Source organism: Cygnus atratus, chromosome 20 (genome assembly GCF_013377495.2).
Source record: "Cygnus atratus isolate AKBS03 ecotype Queensland, Australia chromosome 20, CAtr_DNAZoo_HiC_assembly, whole genome shotgun sequence".
NCBI classification, from domain to species: domain Eukaryota; kingdom Metazoa; phylum Chordata; class Aves; order Anseriformes; family Anatidae; genus Cygnus; species Cygnus atratus.
The window spans coordinates 7201759-7222141 of record NC_066381.1 but is presented as its reverse complement, the minus strand read 5'-3'; the positions used below and the strand labels follow the sequence as shown (position 1 = coordinate 7222141).

The window sequence follows — 20383 nt, the reverse complement described above, 5'->3', positions numbered from 1 at the left end:
GACCTTCACCCTCTGAGCAATCTGCGCCCAGCCATGGGTATGGCGTAGTGCTACAGGATCCTCTTCCTGCCAGGTGTGCGGCGGTAGGGCCGCCTTGTGCTGGGGAAGCTGCTAGCAAAATTCTGAGGGCCAGCAGCAAACCACATACCAGTTAGGTCCTAGCTGCCTGCCCAGCCGTCTGGGAAGCTGGGGGAAGGAGTCTGCTGTAGCACACGGTAAAGGCAAGCCCTAGCTCTGTGAACAAAGTCCTGTGAGGGTGAAGAGCATATTCAACAGCCTTGCTGAAGGTGTAATGCTCCGTGAGGATACCTAGAGCGGGGCCGTGTAGGCTGCTGCTCCAACACAGCCTTGGTGGGATGCAGCAGGCCCACAGCAAGGTGTGCAGGAGGCCCTGGGAGCACCCCAGCTGTCGAGGAGAGCTTTGTGTGTAAGAACAAGTCACTTCTCCCTGCTCTGTTGGTTCCCTGTACGGGCCATCGCACCCGTGCAAGCTGTGTCACCGCTTCTGCGCCTGCCACTCAGCATGAAAAGGTGGCTTGTGAAGGTAGTGCTGTGTGTCCTGCTGCCTGCACTGCTCACGTCTCTCCTTTGTTTCCTTAGGCTGTAAGACTGGAAAGCACGTACCAGAACCGCACACGATACATGGTGGTAGTGTCTACCAACGGCAGGCAAGACACAGAGGAGAGCATCGTCCTAGGGATGGATTTCTCTTCTAACGACAGGTACGTGTGCTGTCCGGGTGGGCAAGTCCTTGTGTTCACCACATGTTGAGTCAAGTGCAGAAACCCCTGTCTGGTATCCACTTTCTGGAGACTTCAGGTTTTCCAGCCTAACGCCTTTCTTCAGAACCAGAATTCCCCTTTCCTTTTTTGTAAGGAGTTAAATAAATATAAATAAAAAAATTAAAAAAAATGGGAGGGAAACAGCATGGGTCAGCATTTCCTCCAAGTCTCGGCCCTGTGTGAGTACATTAAGAGCCCTAAGTGGTCTCTGAAAGGCGAGGTCCCTAAGCCTTGTATCTGCATGCGAGACAGGGGGAGGACTTGGATGCAAAGAAGCAATGCTGCGATTTGAGAAGCTGGACATCAGGGTTCAGGAGAGCACTTAAGAAATCGACTGCCAGGCAGCACTTTGCCAAGGTCAAGGCACAAAGGGCCCAATGGGAATGTCAGGGTTGCTGATGGCACATCTCACACAATGTGTATTCTCTCTAGCCATTAGTGTGTCATCGCTGTAGCAAAAGCTTCATCGATTTTAATTGCTGCTCACCTCTCCAAGGGCTGGAGAACGTGGCTGGGAGCAGCTTTTGCTGCAGGAGTGACTGCAAACCACGAGGCAGCATGTCCGGCAGCTTCAAGTTTAGAGGGGGACTCTTTGGAGAGAGCACGGGGGGAACACGGATCTTTTAAAAAAATTTTAAGTAAATCTTGGTCTACATAAGAAAAGAAAAAAAAAAGGCTATTCAAACTGTTTTGGAAGTTTTTGTACAAGTGCTTTTTTCTAGCTCTGATTTTAGACATGGAAGTGAACCTTGCTGATGACCTCAGTAGTAGAAATTACTTTCAGGCAGTTAGCAGGGTCACTAGAAAACCTTTTGGAACTATTTGGCCATGAAATGACCTTCCGAGCAGCCTGCTGAGCATGATAGCCACCATGCTTAATTTCGAGTGGCTTGATTGGGATGCTCAGCTCAAGGGATGCCCGCTGAAAAGGGGGAACAGCCTGATGCTGCCGCTGGCTCCTGGGTCCCTGCCTGTGCGTGTGTGCACAGCTGCAGCTCAGAGATGCTCTCGTGGTAGTGTAAGAATAACTTGTCCTTGCACAGGTTGCCGTGAGCTTGGAACCTGCTGTTGGCTGTGATACACCAGCACAGCCACCTTTGATAGCTGAGAGCTCACTGGCATTCAGGCTTTAATAACATAGCGGGGTTGTTTCAGCTTTCTCCTAGAGTTACTTAGGTTGTGGATGGTCAGTCTGATCCTCCCTCCCCTAGCCCACTCGGTATTTATAACTCAATATAGACTTGTTGCTATGGTCTCTGATAAGCGGTTGCTGAACAGTATCACTAAAAATACCCCGGCCACCTTGGGAAGCCTTTTAAAAACACATCTTTCCATGAGCTCATCTCATGTTGTCAACAGAAATAGCTGCGTGCCGCAGTGTCTCCTTGTGCTGGGCACCGGTCGTTCCGAGGCGTGCGCGTTTACAGGGCTTCGTGCCTGCTGACCCTCCGAAGCCTCACGTCTTGCCCTCTTCCCCTACTTTTCGTGAGCTGCAGGGGCCGATGGGGGCTGTTAGGGCTGGTGGAAATCTGAGAGTGGCTGGAGCAAAGCATGAGAACAGGAGGCGAGTGGCTCTGACTCTTCTCCAAGATGCTGCCTCGATTATGGACCAATTTTACAGCTTTAGGAGACTGAGCTTTTTTGTTTGACAGCCTGCTGCAGGTTGCGTTGGGGTTCCTCTGCCCATGCCTTTTTCCATCGCTTGACTTCTGCTTTGAAATTGGCCTCTTGCTCAGCCTTGCAGAAAGCAGGTGACCGTGAGGGCAAAGAGGTCAAAGCAGCCGAGAGAGGAGTGTGATCACCGAGTGGTGGCTGTGCTCAGCCTGTAGGTGTGGGAGGGAGTCACCCTACTACTGCATTACACTGGTCCCAGTTCCCAGCACCTGTGGCCGAGGGACAAACAAGAAAACAAAGCTGGGGATTGCAAAATCAGAGCTAGAACCAAACCACTTGAGCCTGAGCTGAATTAATCTGTAAAGAAAGCCTTGAGCTGGCCCACGACTCAGAGCCCCCTCTGACCTGTGTGGAGCTTGCTGCTTCTGAATCCTGTTTGCTTTTCCCCTGGGTTTATGTTAACCCCTTAAGCTTGGTTGAAAGAGTACTGCTGTACCTTGTATCTGGTTGACAATCCCTGCCAGACACCTTTAGAAAACAACACTGACTCTGTTCCTGAAGCAACAGGGGGATCTGTTTTTTCCTAATGAATACAAACGTCTGCAACCATTGCTGTGAGGTTCGGATAATTGCATGGTGCTGTCGTAGGTGCCCTGACCTTCTTTGTCTCTCTTATTGCAGTAGCACTTGTACAATGGGTTTGGTGCTGCCGCTGTGGAGTGACACCTTGATCCACCTGGATGGCGATGGGTGAGTGTCCTTTGTACCTTCCAGCTCGACAGCAGAGGGTCTCAGTGCACGCAGTATGGGGTATGGAGGAGGCCTCAAATGATGTTGGGGCCCGAGCAGGTCCAGCAGGCCTCCTGCTGCTGACCTGTCCCAGGTTGGTAGACTTAAAGGCCCTAAATCACAGCAGCTGTCACAGGGAACACCCATAACTGACTTCTCTGTGAATAAACACGCACCGAGACAGTGGCTCGTGTGTGTGTTTAAGCTGGAGTAAAGGAGCTTTTGCTGGTGAGTGGGTGTGTAGTGAAAGCTTCTTAAAGGGATCCTATTATGTGTTCCTCCACCGCGCTTGCAGCAGGCAGCGCTCTGCTGAACATGAAGTAAGAATGATGTGTCTCTGCCAAGCAGATGCCTGACTTGCAGACTCCTGTTTGTGCCAGTCACAAAGGCTGTCCGGCGCAGCGCTTGGAATGACTTTTCTTTCCTTGGTAGCTGTCCCAGGATCACTTTAGCTGCACTCTGTTGCTCCCAGCTGTGGCACTGAATTTGTGTTGCCAAGGTAATCAGCACAGCCCAGCACTGTGCCCTTGTCTTAGTTTTGTTCCCGAACAGCAGCCAGTTAAAAAAAAAAAAAAAAAGTCACCTTAGAGCTTTTAGCCTGCTATTTTGATCTGTTTGCTAGCTGAACTCAGCAGTGTGCGCATAGGGCTAGTCCTTTGCTGTTCTAGCGTGCTACAAACTCCGTTGTTAACTGAAAACCTGCTTTTGGAACATATTTTTACTGTGCCTTTTTTCTTCTCTCCAGTGGGTTCAGCGTATCAACAGATAACAGGGTTCACATATTCAAGCCAGTGTCTGTACAGGCGATGTGGTAAGCGCTTACTGTAATCTGTCCCAGTGATCCTTTTTCTAAGGTGTTTTGGCTTCTTGGGCTCTTAAAAAGCAGGTGCTGCTTTGCGTTACGGGTATCCTGAGACCTACTCAACAACCAGCAGCCTCCTTCAGAGACAGGGAAGGAAGTTTGATGCCAAAGGGGGGAAAAAAAAAAAGCCTGCAAGTGCTGGTAGGCAGCAGCGAGCTTATAACATTGCTGGAGCCGCGCCTTCGTCGCAGCTGGGGGCAGGAGGGAATAGGGCAATTTTCTTTGCAAAGGGCTGCCGCTTTGAATCTCTCCAAAGCGGACTTTGCTATTAATATGAGCATGCATTTGAAATAGTTTATTCGTCATAAATAAGGAAATACACGCTGTACATACTTTAGGAGTCTCTGTTTTCAGTGAGACATGTACATTGTGATAGCAAGAAGGAAAGAGAAGCTGCCTGCATTTTTCTTTCCTTTTAGGGTGGTTCATGTAAGAATGTAGTGGCCATTAAAGTATTTCTGGCTCTAGCTTCTTTGCATTGCAGAAATACATCCCCTGTCAGGGTGTCATGCTACTGTGTCACCCCAGTGATTTTGACCTGGATTCTTCTGATCACAGTCAAAGATTTAAAACAAGCTAAAAATAGGAGAGGGATTTGTTTCCCAGCAGCAGCTGAAGAAACTTGTAACATCCCTCATGCAGTGAGGGAGGGCAGACACCTAAACACCTCAGTAAAGTCAAGCCCTAAACCCTCGGGTGTGCAGCTCTCCGTGTCTCATTCCTGGATGTCCCTGCCCTGCACGTGGAGAGGTGATGGCACAGCAGGATCTGTCAGAGCACCCACATGGGACACACATGCTGTGCATCATACTCACAGCTTACACAGTTGTAGCAGGTTTTGGAGCCACTGACACAGGTGCCTCTGCCCTCTGAATTTTGGGCATCTTTGCTGCACTCCGGGCAAGAGGAGCGTGTCTCGGCGTATTTCAGTTAAGACAGCAGGCTCTTGCAGTGTGATGATCCACACCCTTGCAGGACAGCCCCTGCCCAGGTAGCACCGGGGGTTGCTGTGTGTAGCACCGGACTTTGTACCCACTGGGTCGCGAGCAGCACCCTGGATTTGGCAGCTGCTTTGTGCTCAGTACCAGCCTGAGGAAGAGATGGTAATCCTGCAAGTATTTTTCCCTTTCCTAGGTCTGCTCTGCAGAGTTTACATAAGGCTTGCGAAGTGGCGCGAAGCAACAATTACTACCCGGGGAGCCTCTTCCTCACGTGGGTCAGTTACTATGAGAGCCACATCAACTCGGACCAGTCGTCGGTCAACGAGTGGAATGCTATGCAAGATGTGCAGTCCCACCGGCCCGACTCGCCCGCCCTCTTCACAGATATGTAAGTCGGTCCCGCTCTGCTGAGCGGAGGTGTTTGGCCTTTGAGCAGTGCAGGCTCCCGAAGAGGAGGCCTGGTTCCACAGACTTTGCTCTTAATTAGGTACTAATGAGGGGAGATTTCCTGTTCGAGGTAATAAACGGACCCCTGGTTAGGTAAACACCGGTGCTGGAAGCTTTGCCCTCTTGGGGCTCCCTTGCATCTCCTCCAGTCTCTGTTTTTATTTTGTTTGTTTACCTTGGGCTTTAGGCTCTCATATCTTTGCAAGGTAAGTGCTGTGTTACTGTAGTGAGAGATAGGTGTGGTGCAATCTGCTGCCTGGGCCTTCCTGTTTGCTAGTTTTGTCCTCTGGTTTCCAGGCCCGGTGCTGTCTGGAAGGAACAGGTTTCTCTGGACTTTGCTCTTACACTGAGCATGCCTCAGCACATGTTTGGAACAACATGGTCTTTTTTCCTTATGCAGTTCATTCTGGTGTGAAGTCTTTAGGTAAGGACTTGTGAGTCTTTGAGCTCGGGAGCATCCTCTTAGGCATCCATCTGACACACTAGAGAATGAGGACAAAGTAACGCCAGTTCTCTTGGCTCTGAGGAGCTCTGTAAGCGCAGAACAGGGCTGTCTGTAGGTCCCAAGCTGTCTCCAGCTAAATGCTTGGGTGTCTGGTGATGTATGGTCTAAAAGAGTGGCTGACGTAGATGCGTAGTCAGTTTGGAAAGGCAGAATTCATAGGCTGTCAATATTCAAGGGTTACAACCTCTGTAATTAGTAATTGCTGATGGTACTGATACCATTTAACCTCAAAGTACTGTGTGTCCAGATGTATTGCCAAGCATGAGAGCTTAGTTGCCTGGTTTGTAGAAGAAGAAATGACTTCACAAGCCCCAGCTGCTTTCCCAGTGTAACGGTGCCATTGGCTGATTTATGCTCTCAGAGACTTCATTTTGTTGGAGTTCAGTGAGTGAATAATAATGCTAACGCAGTTATTCAGCTGTGAACAGGTCTTCACACTTGATTGTTTTTTAATGTATGAGGAGGGCGGCTGGAAAGTTTTGGCAGGGTGTCAGATTAATACTCTCTTGTAGCTTTTCATATATATATATAAATTTTAGGTAGCCCACCCTTTCCCTGGTGGCAGCAATTGAATCATCTCCTGGGGACACCTGGACAGCATTCTCTTAATCGACTCCTGGAATAATGCTTGAGGTTAAAGGGACTGGGAACTTTGATGGTTTTCATTTGTGACCCACCAGCTGGGCACTTGTAAAGCAGAAGCGTCTGTGCAGTCGCCATCCTGGCAGCCTTCCAGAGGAACAGAAAGGTGGTGGGAGATGTTACTGCTGGGCCCCTTCTGAGATGGTGGTGGGTCAGGCAGCTCTGTGCTGCTGCTCTGTTGCAACTTCCCCTGGTGTTAGTCAGGCTATTTTTGCAGCTGGTGATAAGGCCCCTGGCAGCAGAGGCTGGAGGAATGCACAGAGGCTTAGCTGCCCTCTTCTCTCCATGTAAGGAACTTTGGAGCTGTTACCTTTCCAAGAAAGGTAGGGAGAGACTCAGATATTGCTCCAGAGAGTATAATGCAGCCTTCCCAATTTAAATTTTACCAAATACCAGAGGTTCTCTGGATGACTACAATGGATTAGGAGCATTCAGTTGGTCTCTTTCATATACAACTGGGAATGTAAACCGGGCTTTACAGTCACCTGAATTCCTTTCAGCTGAGGATGTGCTTGGGGAAAGCAGCAGGAGTATCTGAGACCCTGCAGGGTATCCAGGCTGAACAACACCAGTTTAAAAAGTGCCATAAGTCCGGTTTATTTCCCCTCCCAGTGACTCTGTTGCTTTCTTGTGATAGCCCAACTGAGCGGGAACGCACGGAACGGCTAATAAAGACCAAGTTAAGGGAGATCATGATGCAGAAAGATTTGGAGAACATCACATCCAAAGAGGTGAGTGGTGAGGGAGCAGCACCGGAGGCACTGTTGCGCAAAGCAGAGAGCTCTTTGGGCCATGAGGAAAGACCAAAAGAGAAGATTTCACGTGGTTTCCTTGTGTTCTTCCTCTCCACCCAGATACGCACTGAGCTGGAGATGCAGATGGTGTGCAACCTGCGGGAGTTCAAAGAGTTCATAGACAATGAAATGATAGTGATCCTCGGGCAGATGGACAGCCCCACTCAGATATTTGATCATGTCTTTTTGGTAAGTCTAACAGCAAGTTCCACAGAGTTCCAGCTGTGGACACACCTAACCCTTCTCACTGTGTCGTGGTTGAAACGGGGCTTTGAAGGAACTTAAGGGATCTCTGAAGGAGAGGTTGGCTGGTCCTGAGGTCACGTACTGTTGAGCAAGACACAAAACACTAGGGCTGTTGAACACTGCTTGGCTGTGCTAAGTTTTACCAAATACCAGCCAATCTGTAGCCCCTGTCACTAGAGGGTGAAATGGAAAAAAATTCTTCGGTTTTAATTTCTTCTCAGCGCTGTTTCCACTGACGTAAGACTAATTTTGTAGCTTCAGCTGGCCAGGGTATCCACACGTCAAATTCTTGGGAAGGACACAGCTACAGCAAAGAGGGAGGAGAGCAGTTGGCACAGGCTGTGTAAAATTCAGGTGGAACGACACTTTTACAGCATGGAAAGTTCTGAGTTCATGCGATCCAGGGGGAGCGGAGGAGTTTAACCAAGAATCCTGGAGATCAGTCGCTTAAGGAAACATAAATGTTTCGCCTTTTAATGTTTTGCTTGCTTAGTTGCCTTTCATTGCTGCTGGGGCCTGTCTAATTACTGCACCTCCTTCTGGTGAGTCAGCGCTCCGCTGGATTTCCCAGCCCTGGAGGAACGGACGCAGGTTTGGTTGGGCTGCCTAGCCTGCGAGCTTGGCTCAGCTTTAAACAAAGCCGTTCCTCTTGGACCAGCTGGTCTGGCCAAACGGAGACGGCCTCTCCCAGCCTCCTGAAGCTTAATGCCGTGGCTCAGAAGGGATGGGGTATGTTAATGTGAGTGCGCCCAAGAAATTGCAGTGGGGTGGAGCCAGGAAACTTCAAGTACCTACAATGTAATGTGTTTTTGTGGACTAGGTGTTCCCAGGAGAGACTTGTTACAGGATTACAGTGCTAGTCAAAGGCAACGCAGACAGCTCAGTCCAAAGCAGAGCTCGGAGTCTTGGCTCTGAGTACGTTTAATGGGAACAAGACCATTAAAAAAAGGTTTGCAGGCAAGACCAAGGAGGAGGGCTGTGGCTAACGTGTGGGATAGAAATGTTTGCAAGCAGGCCCTGCAGTGAGCAGCTGGGGCTGGGCAGCAGCTTAACTCAGCAGCATGTGTACTGCAGGGCAGAGCTGTGCAGTGAGGTCTTTGGGAGGCACAGAGCTGCTTCCTACCGGGTGGAGGCAAGAGCCCTGTGGGATCCTACTGAGGGAGTGCTAAAATAACACAGCAGGAAACGGGAGACCTGATGATGTTGGTTGTGGATCAAAGGACAGGAGAAAAGGCTTTACCCACCGCAGCATTGTTCTCCATACCTGTGGAAACCGGTGCTTCCCGGGTCTGAATTAAATGACCCTTCCTGGCCAGAAGGAGACAACATGAAACCAAGTCTGGGGGCTAGAGTGGTACACCAAGGACCGCAATACATCTGTTGGCAGGTTCTCAGTAGCAAACCACAGAGCCCCGTGGTCCTCCTTCAGGTTGTGCACAGCTCTGGACTTTGGGATTGACCTGATCTGTGGCCACAGGCAGATTCTGCTGAAATCTGGGCCATCAAGGCATGAAATGTTTGCACCTTTGTCTCGCTTGAAATTCAGAGTCACATCTGTGCTGAACCCGTGAGCAATGCCCTCATTATGAAGATTTCTCTTGGGAAGTAGTTCAGCTCGGGAAGAACCAGCCGCATTTTGTTTGTTGTGTCAGGATAAGACAACAGGCTTGTCCTCGGTCGCTACCAGAACAGTAACACGGCCCTCCCTGGGTGTGTGCCTACCTCTAAATGCGGGCTGCCTGTGCTCAGGGCTTCTCTGCGAGCTCTGTAATGGATGCAGGAGCATGCCTCTGAAGCAGATAGCCTGCACACCGTAATTTTTGAAGGAAGCTGTTGTCTGAGTGGCCTTGTCCTTAGCTGAGCTCTGTGTTCAGGCAGGAAGCAAGCGGCTTGGAGGCTCTGAGTGTGCTGCGGGGAAGAGAATTAGCTCGCCGGGGTAAAGCCTGCTTGTTCCTCTGCTCACACAGGCTTTGAGTATGGGGAGGCGATGTGTATATCGAGCGAGCTTACAGTGTTGCTGCCTTTGATGTGCGAGATGGGTGTTTCATGTATAAAGAGCACCTGGATGGCTTGAAACACCAGCAGCCTCTCTTCTGTGGGGCAGAGCTGTCAGCAGCCTCCAGAGAAAGGGTGGAGCGGTCTCATCTTTGAGGTCGATTTCTCAGCGGTTTGCAAGAAGTGCCAGGGTATGGTGCTGGGCTCCTGCTTTGCAGAGCTGCCCGCTGCTTCGGGATGGTTCTGGTTGATGGGGTGAGATAAGGGGCTGAACATCAGCCAGGCTACCACCCTTCTGTGTACTCCTCTACTCAAAAGACACCTACTCCCCAACGCTTGGCTTGCAGGCTTCCTCGAGTTCACTGGTAACAATCCCTCCCTCCATCAGTTGTCTGGCCATGCCTTCCTGCTGGCTGATGTGTCCATGTGTGTGTTTTCCCTGCAGGGCTCTGAATGGAACGCCTCCAACTTGGAAGACTTGCAGAACAGAGGGTAAGTAGCTCCAGGCCATCACCTTAAAAGCGAGAGCTTGGCCTCAACACTTGCCTGTGCAACAAACTCTATCCTTTACCTGCTGTGTAACCTGAGTCTCATTAAAGGGTTTGCAGATCTGAACAAGCTCGCGCTTCCTCCAAAATCTGTGTCCCACAAGCAGGCGCCCTAAAATAGAAGAATCCTGTTCCCTGACCTTGACTGACATCCCCTTGGCAAACGAAGGAGGCCAGCGATCTCGCAGCTGTAAGCAGCAGAAAGCTGCAGTTACTTAGTTGGATGCTGCGTAGCTGGCCCCGTGCCCTTTGCTCCAGCCTGGTGCTCTGGACTGAGGCCTCGCGATTACGGAGGCATTCTGGAGTCTGGACCTCCGGGCTGTGGCAGGAAGGAAAACGTGTCAGAGCGTTTGTTCCTTCGAGTGGGGCCCGGAGGAAACAAAGTCCTGTTGTTCCTGGGCTTAGGTGGGCTCCTCTGCTTTCTGCCTTTCCTCTCTTTCAGACCTGAGGTTAGTGTCCTGTCTCTAGACCAGCTGGGTCTGAGCACCAGGATTGCACAATTAAACCATTATTGACAGGTTTGGCTTATTTATGCCAATCCAGTGAGGGGAAAAAAATAATCACTCTGCTGAACTGCATTAATTACTTCTGCTCCATGGAGAATCAGTGTTTGAAAGCTGATCCCCCTTACTCAGCTAAGGGTTTGCTGCAGTTCCCTTGGTCAAGCAGGTCCCATTTGACTGCTAACGATCTCATACCTGCTAGGGAAAAGGGATGTCACTCCCTCACAGTGCTCTTCTGTGTTACTGCTGCAGCAGGAGCAAAGATTCACAAAGGGGCTTCAAGAAAGCATCCAAACACCAACTGAACAGTCTGGGCAGGAGCTGCTGTGGCACAGGTGGTGCTAACACACAGAGTGGTGGAGGGGGCAAGCAGAACAACCTGATGGACTGTGCAGGAAGAGGCTAAGCTCTAAATCAGGGGCTAAGCTCTGAATTGCTCAGAAAAACCTTTTGCCTGTGTTAGCCAGTGCTTCCTTGCCCTAAGTCCTCATTTCCAAGGAGGTATGTTCAAGACTGCAGCTTCTAAGGCTTTGAGTTTTGCCAATCACAAAGCAAGGCGAAGCTGTTATCTAGCAGCCGTGGTGTGTCTCTGAACTCAGTGTGCTCTGCACGCTCTGCATTCTTATCTGCTGTCTGTTTCCGTGCAGGGTGCGGTATATTTTGAATGTGACTCGAGAAATAGATAACTTCTTCCCGGGCCTATTTGAGTACCATAATATTCGGGTGTATGATGAAGAAGCAACAGATCTTTTGGCTTACTGGAATGACACCTACAAATTCATCTCCAAGGCAAAGTAAGTCTTTTCAGAACAGAACAAACCATTTAGAAGATGTATTACTAACCATTTACTATTTTCCTACTGATTTTCTCAACTGCTTTTCTTCCTTGCTTGCATATTCATTTTGTAGTCTTTCTAAGTGTTTGGAGTTGCCTTCCACACATTGACATTCTTACAGGTGCTTGTAAAAGGAACAAGCAGGACTAGTGAGTGGTTTCTGCCCAGTTGCAGTCCAGGCAAATCGTGGAGGAGATCTGTAGCAGAGATCTAACAGTTTACCTGCTGCTTAAGGAGCGCAGTGGATCTGTGGTATGCTGGTGGGAGGGAAAGGCAATAACAAATCGAGTAGGGTTTATCAAAAGGAAGAAGTAAAATCTTATAAACCGAACACAAACATAAGCTGTTCCCTGCTTTGTTAGCTTGTACTGTGGAGCCCACAGTCTGGAAGCGGGTTCTTGTGTGATGTAGAGCAAACTCGTCCCTTTTACAGGATAAATGCCTGGATAGGTCTCCAAGCTGTCAGTTACACTGAGTAATCTGATAGTGGATGTTGGAAGTAGTCCTTTTTTGCTGCAAAGAACTGCATCCCAATTATACGAGCTGCCTCCAGCTAATTCAGCAGCCTCCTTCAGGGAAAACTGGTCAGAAAGCAGATTGGCATATGTTGCCTTTAAAGTATTATTTCCATTAGAGCAGTCTGTCTTCTCTTAACCACAGCTGGTGCTGGCAATCTCTCATAGACTTTAAAAGCTGACTTGTTTGAGTATGGCTCTCTTGAGCAAGTTACAGAGATTTATTTTATTTAAGATGGTTTCTTCAAAAGACATCACTGTTTTCCCTTCAGTATTGACTTTGAAGTGTTGTCATCCTCACAAGTATTCTTCTGCCCAGAATATTTTCCACTGGGGCTTGAATGATTGGGCCTCAGCTCTATGTGTGAGGTGATGGAAGTTGTTAATCTTCCAGGTTGGACCAGTTACTGTACCCCTTTCTTTGCACTGTCTGCTTGTTAGTCAGAGGTCTGGGGGTTTTTGTTGGTCACCAGGAGCGTGGCCTCCCAGGTTGCCCTGTGGGAACTTCACATGGCTGGCAGTCGAGAAACCTGGCACTTACAGGAGAAAATTGTAGGTGCCAAATCAAAATCTTCTCATCCTGCTCTGTGCCAGTGCTGCCCAGTGCACGGAGCAGACAGATAAGGGCCCGCTTGGCTCCCTCCTCCTATTTCATGGCCGAGAAACACTTCTGAATTCCTTGGAGCCGAGTGCTGGCTGCCCTTTTGGGCGCTGCCTAGACCAGCCTCCCCCAGGCAGAGCGGCTGATCATCGTGTTCAGAGGCCGTGTTTGTTTTCCTTTCAATGAGAAAAATCCCTCTCAATAGGGAGAGAGGTCTGGGAGGGGGCTAGGCAGGGTTTCTAACACCAGACCAAGGCGGTGTTGGTTTTGTCTAGCCAGTGGCCAAACCCAGTATGTTGTCAGTAGTGCAAGGATGCCATATTAGTCTTCAGCAGTCTTTGTAACAGCTGATGTTTGTCCACTTCGTGATAAAAGCTTTGGAAGAGCTCTTGTAACAAAGCCTGTTCAGAATATTAAGATCTTGTTCTTCACTTTCTTTGTGTGTCTTGCTTCAGTTTGTAAATTGGATTACCAGATCACATCCAAGAGACAACAAGCGAGGCCACAGTGTTGAAAACGTGTTTGATAATGCTCAGGGAGATAAGTTGCTATTTTCTTAAGCTTCTCAGAGGCTGTGTTTTCTGCTTCATGACTCCCTTTGCCTTTCTCCTGCCTCAGGAAAAATGGTTCGAAGTGCCTGGTGCACTGCAAGATGGGAGTGAGCCGCTCAGCATCCACGGTCATCGCCTACGCCATGAAGGAGTACGGCTGGAACCTGGACAGGGCCTACGACTACGTGAAGGAGCGGCGCACCGTCACCAAGCCCAACCCCAGCTTCATGCGGCAGCTGGAGGAATACCAAGGGATCCTGCTGGCCAGGTGAGTGGAAGGAGTGACCTGGATTTACCCATTTTAAGTCATAACACTTAAATGATTGTTATTTTAATTAGAACTTCCATCGCTGCATTATGTAAGGTCATGATTATCTGGGGAAAGATAGTGCTCTGTTTGCCTGGGTTATCTCAGCTGAGCTTGGGAAAATGGGTGTAAGGAACTTTTAGGAGCCTGTTTGGCTTCTAGGGTTGTTGGTTGGTTTGTTTTTATTTTTGGAGAGTAGCATCCCGTGAACTGCTCTCTGAGTGCAGCATTCAGACCGGTGCAGGCTCCAGCAGAGATAAATGATGTCCCCATTGCTCGTAACATCACTTGGCAGGGAAGTCGCTTTGTCTCCATCTCAGCCTTGCAGTTCCCTGTTGAACATGCCCCTCCTCAGCAGCTGGTGCGGTTTTATTTAGATCCCTTTGGTGAGTGTTGGTGTTAGGGGAGGGGACAGGATGTTCTGTGCATTGCAACAGCAGTGTTTATTCCTGCATGGAGTCCTGAGGCTGGTCTGGAGCTGGGCCTGGGTATGGGCAAGCGTGTTGTAACCCCAAACCTATCACCTGATTAGCAAAAAGACATAAATATTGCAAGTTTCTGAGAAATCTGCTTGTAAGCTCTGTTAAGCAATGCCTCCACGTGATCAGCTGGAAGGAGGTAGTGATACTCCGTGTTTCACCAGATTACGGTATTTTGTTTGGGATCCTGGTGTGCCTTGCAGGGGAGCAATTTCAAGCAGAACTTACCCAAGCTGTGCCCCTCCTGCCACGGGAGGTGGCTCTTAGCATGTTTTGACCCAAGTATTTCACAGCTTCTTAGTGCGGTTGAAACGTGCCTGCCTTTTGCTGTTCTTCACGACAGCTCAGGTACTCGTGTGCTATCTTCACGGCACCCAGGGCTCCATCTCTCGTCTCTGTCCTCATCTTATTTCGTCCCTTTGGTCTTTCCTATCCACTTGCAAAGACCTCCTTTCCCTTTCTGTGCTCAGGATTTCTCTGTCCACCTGCTTCCAGCAGTCTTTGTCATCTCTGCTGCTGGGCCAGGTCTGGCTTCCTGTTTTTCACACCAAACCCCTGGCGTGAGTTCCTCCTATCACTGAAGTATGCTTCCTCTTTCCCTGTCAGCACAGACGAGCAACCTGAGGGTTCTTCCCAGCTCATTTATTCCCTGTTCAGGTGCACCCACAGGATCTTTGTCCTCCACCTCTTCCCGTTGCAGCCGTCCTCTTACCTGTTCCCCAAACGTTGGCAGCCGCAGTGACTCTTCCTACCTGAAAAAGCAGGATTATCAGGATAGGTCATAGTCAAATAGATATTTTAAGAAATCGTGCTCTCCTGCACTGAGGAAACCATTTGAGACAGATACCACACCTGCCTTGCTGCCTCATGTGATGCCACTGCTGGTACCAGTAAATAAAGGTCAGTGCTTAACTCTGAGCTAGAGGTGACCCTGACCGCTGTGGTGCGCTACATAGCGCTGGCAGGCTAGGAAATTAGATCTCTCTGGGGTGAACTGGATGGACAAAAAAGAAGCTTTTCAGATGGGAAAAGCACACCAACATCCTGTGCAACCTTCACAGGTTGCTGAACACCTGCAAAGAGCCCTAGGCTGGTAGCAGCCGGTGTAGCACATCTTCCAGCCCTCAGCACTGCAATCGCTTCAGGTAATCTGTCAGCCTGCTGGCTGGTGGCAGGCGTACAAAGCCACCCTGTATAAACATTCTGGTTAAGGATGTTTTTTTTTCCCCCGTCTCTTTCAGTATTTTTTTCCTCAGGAGGTAAATCTTTCTTGCTGCCAACATTTGCGTGGTGTGTGGCTCCCCTCGCGCTTGAGCACACCACAGCTCCTGACCTACTCTGCAAGTCCCCATACAAACACAATTACTCGTGAGGCTTTAAAAAATGCAAGAACAGTGCATTACATCTGTGCGTGGAGGGCTAAAAAGCCTGCAGTAAAGGAAGCTTCACTGAAGCAAGGAATAGCCTCTGTGCTGCAGAAACAGCCCTCCTTTATGTGGTTCCTTTCTGGGCTCTAACTGCTTTTTCTCCCCTTTCTTGGCTGTTATTTAGCGTTGCCCTCTGGCTGCCTTGTTTATTCCCGTGGTATTCCAGGCCAGGTAAAAACAAAAAACAAGAAACCATCGGATTCACGCTCATGTGACTGCTCAGATTTCAGAGGGAAGGTCTGGGAGGGCAGCCATGTGCTCGCACTATCTAGTTACAGTTCTGTGCTGGGCTTACAGCAACTGGGATATGTTTTCCAGCTGTAAAACGAAAACCCCCTGCCTGCACAACAACACGTGTGCTGGGCTTTGGAACAGCTGTACTTCCTGGGGCTGGTTAAACCATCCTCTCCCTCTGGTGATAGTGACAGACAGGCTGAGCTAGCTCTGTTTCTTCTATTAGTTATGGATAAGTTGCAGCAAAAGAGTGCTTGGCATTGCCTGTCCTTGTGCAGTTTGTGACCCAGCAGCAGTGGTTTTACACAGGAGCATGGAGACCTGGCTGCAGCTTGGGGGTGCCATGAGGGGCTCCAGGTCCAGTGCTAGCATGGCCATGAGCTGTTCTCCCCATCCCGAGAAGGTCAAGAGGTGCCTGTGGGCTCCAGGAAGAGCCACGGGCTCCTGTTCTTAGACCAGTTTTTAGCACCTCTCGCAGGTTGTAAGGCTGGAGGAAGCATGAGATGACAAGCTAACCGGATGCGATGCACCTCCACGGAGTGGCTGCCATCTGTTTTGATTCGCAGGTCAAGGCTGTGCTAAGCACATTTGGTTTGTCCGTGCACAGAGGCAACTTTGACTTTCAGATCGCAGGCCCGGCACAGCACTGAAGCAGCAGGGCTGGAAGTGCCCCAGCAAGAGGCGCTGAGCCAAGGGCAGGACTGGACCCGTGCGAGGAGCTGGTGTAGCTCTAGTGGACAGTTTGAGGAGGGTGTTAGGAAAGGCTTGAAGCACCACTGACGCTCAGAAAACATCAGCAATTCTCCCCAGGTCACCCAAGCAGAGACACGGGCAATCCTTGACATCCTGTACGGAGCCTCAGCAGGAGCCTCCCTCACGGACAGGCCCGGTTCTGGTGCCGGTGTCCTGCTTTGCTCCAAACCCCGTTAGGGATGGAGCTCGTGCACCCCGCAGCAGTGCCTTGCAGCATCCAGTCTTGACCTTCCTCTTCCTCTCCTCTGAAAGGACCCGGGTCTGCCCTGTGCCACACGTGAAGGCTACAGCTGGTTTATGGGGCTAGGAAGCTAAATCCACAATGGATTATTTTCCTTAGCTGTTGGGCACCCACAACTAAATTGCTGCATTATAATTAGTTCAGTAGCATCTGTTAATTAACTTACTGCAGCCAGTGGATGTGTCTGGGAGCGCCTGCTCACGCTTAGCAGGGGACTAGGGAGCTTTGGCCAAGTCTCCTGCAGATTCGAGGACTTTTTGTGGTATCTGCTCTCCTCCTAGGGGCAAGCGGTGGAAGCACAGCCCTGTGGCCGTGGTCACTCCGGAAAGCCCTGGCAGATGTGGCCAGCTGGTGTGGTTTCACGGCGAGAAGTTGCCTCCTTTGCTCTCTGTAAGCCCAGAACATGGGCTGGTTTTTTTTTGGCAGGTGGAAATAATGAAAGTGGTGCAGTGCTGCTGGCACTGCTTAGCTTTGTGACTGCTCAGACCTTTCTAAAGGGGCTTTCCAAGAGTTGGAGAACTTTTGACCTTCCTTCCTGTGGAAAAGCAGGTGGTGTTTGGGGCTGCTTGTTGACTGTAGAGGATGTCTTGTGTTTTCCCGTCTCGCTCACACACGTACACACGCACAGAGCCCTTTTTGGTTACCGGGACCTGGGTATTGACCACTGAAGTTATTCAAAGAGAGAGCCACAAGGAATGGGACTTCAGTGCCACCATCCAGGACCAGGGACCTTGTCCCTTCTGGCCAGTGCTTACGTGCTAGCAAATGGAAAAGTGTGTGTTGGCTGAGAAAGAACCAGATTCTGTAGTCAATTAAATGCTGCAATTGATCGAGTAGAGTGATAAAATACTGCTGGGGAGTACGTGTGTGTGTGGAGCCAGAACAGTGCAGTGGAATTTAGGGGCTGGAAAGTGGCTTGGTGTTGGATCAACCTCTCCAGCAGCAGGTTTGGCCCTGAAATGTTTAGGTTAAGCTGCAGTTGTGGTCGATGACTCTGGTATTTGTCACGGCTTTTCATGTAGGCTGCATCCTCTTAGAACAAGGTGGGTCTGGCCCTGGTATGTGAAAACACTGCTCAGTGTTTCCTCTGCTCCTCTTTCCCACAGCAAACAGCGACATAACAAACTGTGGCGCTCACACTCAGACAGCGACCTCTCAGACCATCACGAGCCCATCTGCAAGTCCGGGCTGGAGCTGAACAAAAAGGAGATCACCAGCTCGGCCGACCAGATCTCGGAGGCCAAGACCAATGACAACCAGCAGCCGATGTCTCCCATCTACTCGGCTGAGCTGGACAGGGAGCAGCAGCTCCCTGAGGATGCGAACATGATCGAGGAGACGTGCGTGAAGGAGAGGAGGATCCACCTGGAGTTCACGTGTAGAGACTTCCACGCTGAGCAGATGGAGGACAAGCTGAACCTGAACAACATCAATGGCTGTACGGCAGGGTGCTGTGTAGATTCTGTCCCCACTGATAACTGCCATGCTTCCGAGGCCTTAATGCAGCTCCAGCGCCCCTTGGAAATAACAGAGTTTCCGGATTTGACGGTGGACGACCTAGAAAAAGATGCCCTTAAACCTGATATGAACGTGCACTTGGTTCCCATGGAAGAATTCACTTCGTGCTTAAAAGAGTTCCCCCAGTCCCCAAACCAGAATTCCCTGAGTCCCCAGCAGAACGCCCAGCCCGAAGTGACAGACCTCAGCACAGACAGGATTGATTTCTTCAGCGCTTTAGAGAAATTTGTGGAGCTTTCTCAGGAGAGCAGGTCACGCACCTGCTCCCACTCCAGGACAGAGGAGCAAGGGAGTGGAAGGAACGGGGTCTCCAGGGTGCCCGCGCTGGAAGTTCCCCCAACTGCAGACGTGGGTGCAGATGCTCGGAGGAACAGCTCTGGAAATTCCCCTCAGGCATCCGATGACTCTTCCACAGATGAAGAGCAACAAAAGGTTAAAATAACTCGCTTGTTTTTTTAGGAAGTACTGCTCAAACGTGTCTGTAGGTAGTTCTCCTGCTGGGAGCTTGCTGCGGGCAGGGGATTTTCTAGGTCTAGCCATCAGTGAACAGGGCAGCCCTCGGGGGTGGGGTTGCTAGATAACTTACCCTTTCCTTTTGTGTTTAGATACTTGCCATTTTCTGCATTTTTTTTTCCTTAAACATCTGTTTACTGGCCGTGGCAGGGCACTGGCTGAGTCAACCCTGCCCTGACCTGGTCTGCTGTTCTCATGAGAAACTTATTTTTGAGTTTCACATCAGGAGAGCGGATAGGTGGGACTTGACCCATTAATGCAGCTGAACCCTGAACAGTCGAGGCCAGCCAGCATCCTGAACCTGCGTGGCTATTCATCTGACTTGAGGAATCCACCAAATAACGGGACAAAGCTGGTATTTTTCCCTGGTTGGAAAGCACCAGCACTGAGACAATAAATTGGGGCAGGTGTAGAGCTTCCACTGATGGAATAAAATGAGTCTGTCTGGGCCCAGGGCGATGGAGTTGGGCACATTGTGGTTGGCTTCTCTCCTGGGACAGAGAGAGATTTGACAGAATTTAGCAACCTCTGAATTTAGGTACCTTTCTCTCCTAATCGCTTTCCACCCTGCAGGGCTCTCACAGGGATTGATGGTGTCCAGGGCCATCCTTTTCTAGGAGCCTCTCTTATTTAAATTCCACCCTGCATTGCTTGAATCTTTTCCATCTCCATGTGAGGCAATAAGGCTCTTCCAAACACAAGAGGCCGACGCGCTCTCCTGCGATTTGGCAGAAGGGAGCGTCTGTGCTGCTGGGGGAGCCTCTCTGGCCATTTTCCTCGGGGAGTGTTTCAGTGCTTGGCCATTCTTTTTTTGTTCACTCCCCTGCGTGAGCAGAATCTTTCACGTTTTCAGTTCAAAACTGCACTTTTAGCAGCATCTGGATTTTTTTTTTTGGTTAACCGAACTTTATGTAGGAAAAAAAAATCCTTTGGAATTCATGGCAATGAAATAACAATTCCTAAATCTCAGCCCAGGTGGAAATCCAGCCCGGAATATGTTAAGCACAGTCCCAGAGATAATATTGCTTCTGTTTTGGTAACCTCTGTGCACTTGCACATTAGCACTTGTGCTTTCTGTTCCTTTTGGGGGGTGCTCCCGCATTGCCTTTAGGCAGTTTGCTGTGTGTCAGCACAGCCGACCCGTTTGTAATTCCCCTGTTTGTGCCTTGCAGGAGGTCCCCGAGCTGCCTGGCGCAGGCCATCTCACGCAGTCCCACTCAGAAAACGCGATTTCTGTGAAGGAAATCATCACAGAGATCGAGTCCATCAACCAGGGAGCAGCACCTGCCCAGCAGAAGGAGGCTTCAGCCAACGCCACCCAGACACCAAAAAGGAACACGGTGCACGACCTGCCGGTGGAGGCAGTTTGGGCGTCGGAAAAGGTGGAACAGAGCGAGGGAGCCTGCGCTGGACACCAGGAGAAGGAGAGGGACCCTCTGCAAGCTGAGCGAGACGCTGCCCCCTCACCGCAGCCCTCTTCCTGTAAGTCTGACCTGGAGGAGAGCAGCCCTGCGGGGGAGCAGCAGAGCGCCAACACGGAGCCCAAGTGGTGCCCCGGCTCCGTCCGGCGAGCCACCTTGGAGTTCGAGGAGCGCTTGAGGCAGGAGCAGGAGCACCAGCACGTGCCTCCGGTCTGCATCTTGCCGACCCGCAAGAATTCCAGGAACGACTCCGCTTCTGCCGAGCTCCTGCCGCGGGGGAAGACGGAGGAGCCGCCCCTGGAGCTGGCTCCAGAGGACA

At 50.3% G+C, this 20383-nt stretch overlaps 1 protein-coding gene across 1 annotated transcript in view; it reads left to right on the top strand.

Annotated features, from left to right (window-relative positions):
- The window catches only part of SSH2 (slingshot protein phosphatase 2), a gene marked incomplete at its 3' end in the record, with an annotated part of 86923 nt that extends 66541 nt beyond the window's left edge, over positions 1 to 20382 (top strand). The window contains exons 5-15 of the mRNA XM_035561197.2: positions 601 to 722; positions 3078 to 3146; positions 3931 to 3996; positions 5182 to 5376; positions 7220 to 7313; positions 7437 to 7565; positions 10063 to 10109; positions 11316 to 11462; positions 13239 to 13439; positions 17719 to 18562; positions 19816 to 20382. Of these exons, the coding sequence (XP_035417090.2) occupies positions 601 to 722; positions 3078 to 3146; positions 3931 to 3996; positions 5182 to 5376; positions 7220 to 7313; positions 7437 to 7565; positions 10063 to 10109; positions 11316 to 11462; positions 13239 to 13439; positions 17719 to 18562; positions 19816 to 20382 (2481 nt within the window). The remainder of the gene's footprint in view (positions 1 to 600; positions 723 to 3077; positions 3147 to 3930; positions 3997 to 5181; positions 5377 to 7219; positions 7314 to 7436; positions 7566 to 10062; positions 10110 to 11315; positions 11463 to 13238; positions 13440 to 17718; positions 18563 to 19815) is intronic.
- Position 20383: the final 1 nt, after the last annotated feature.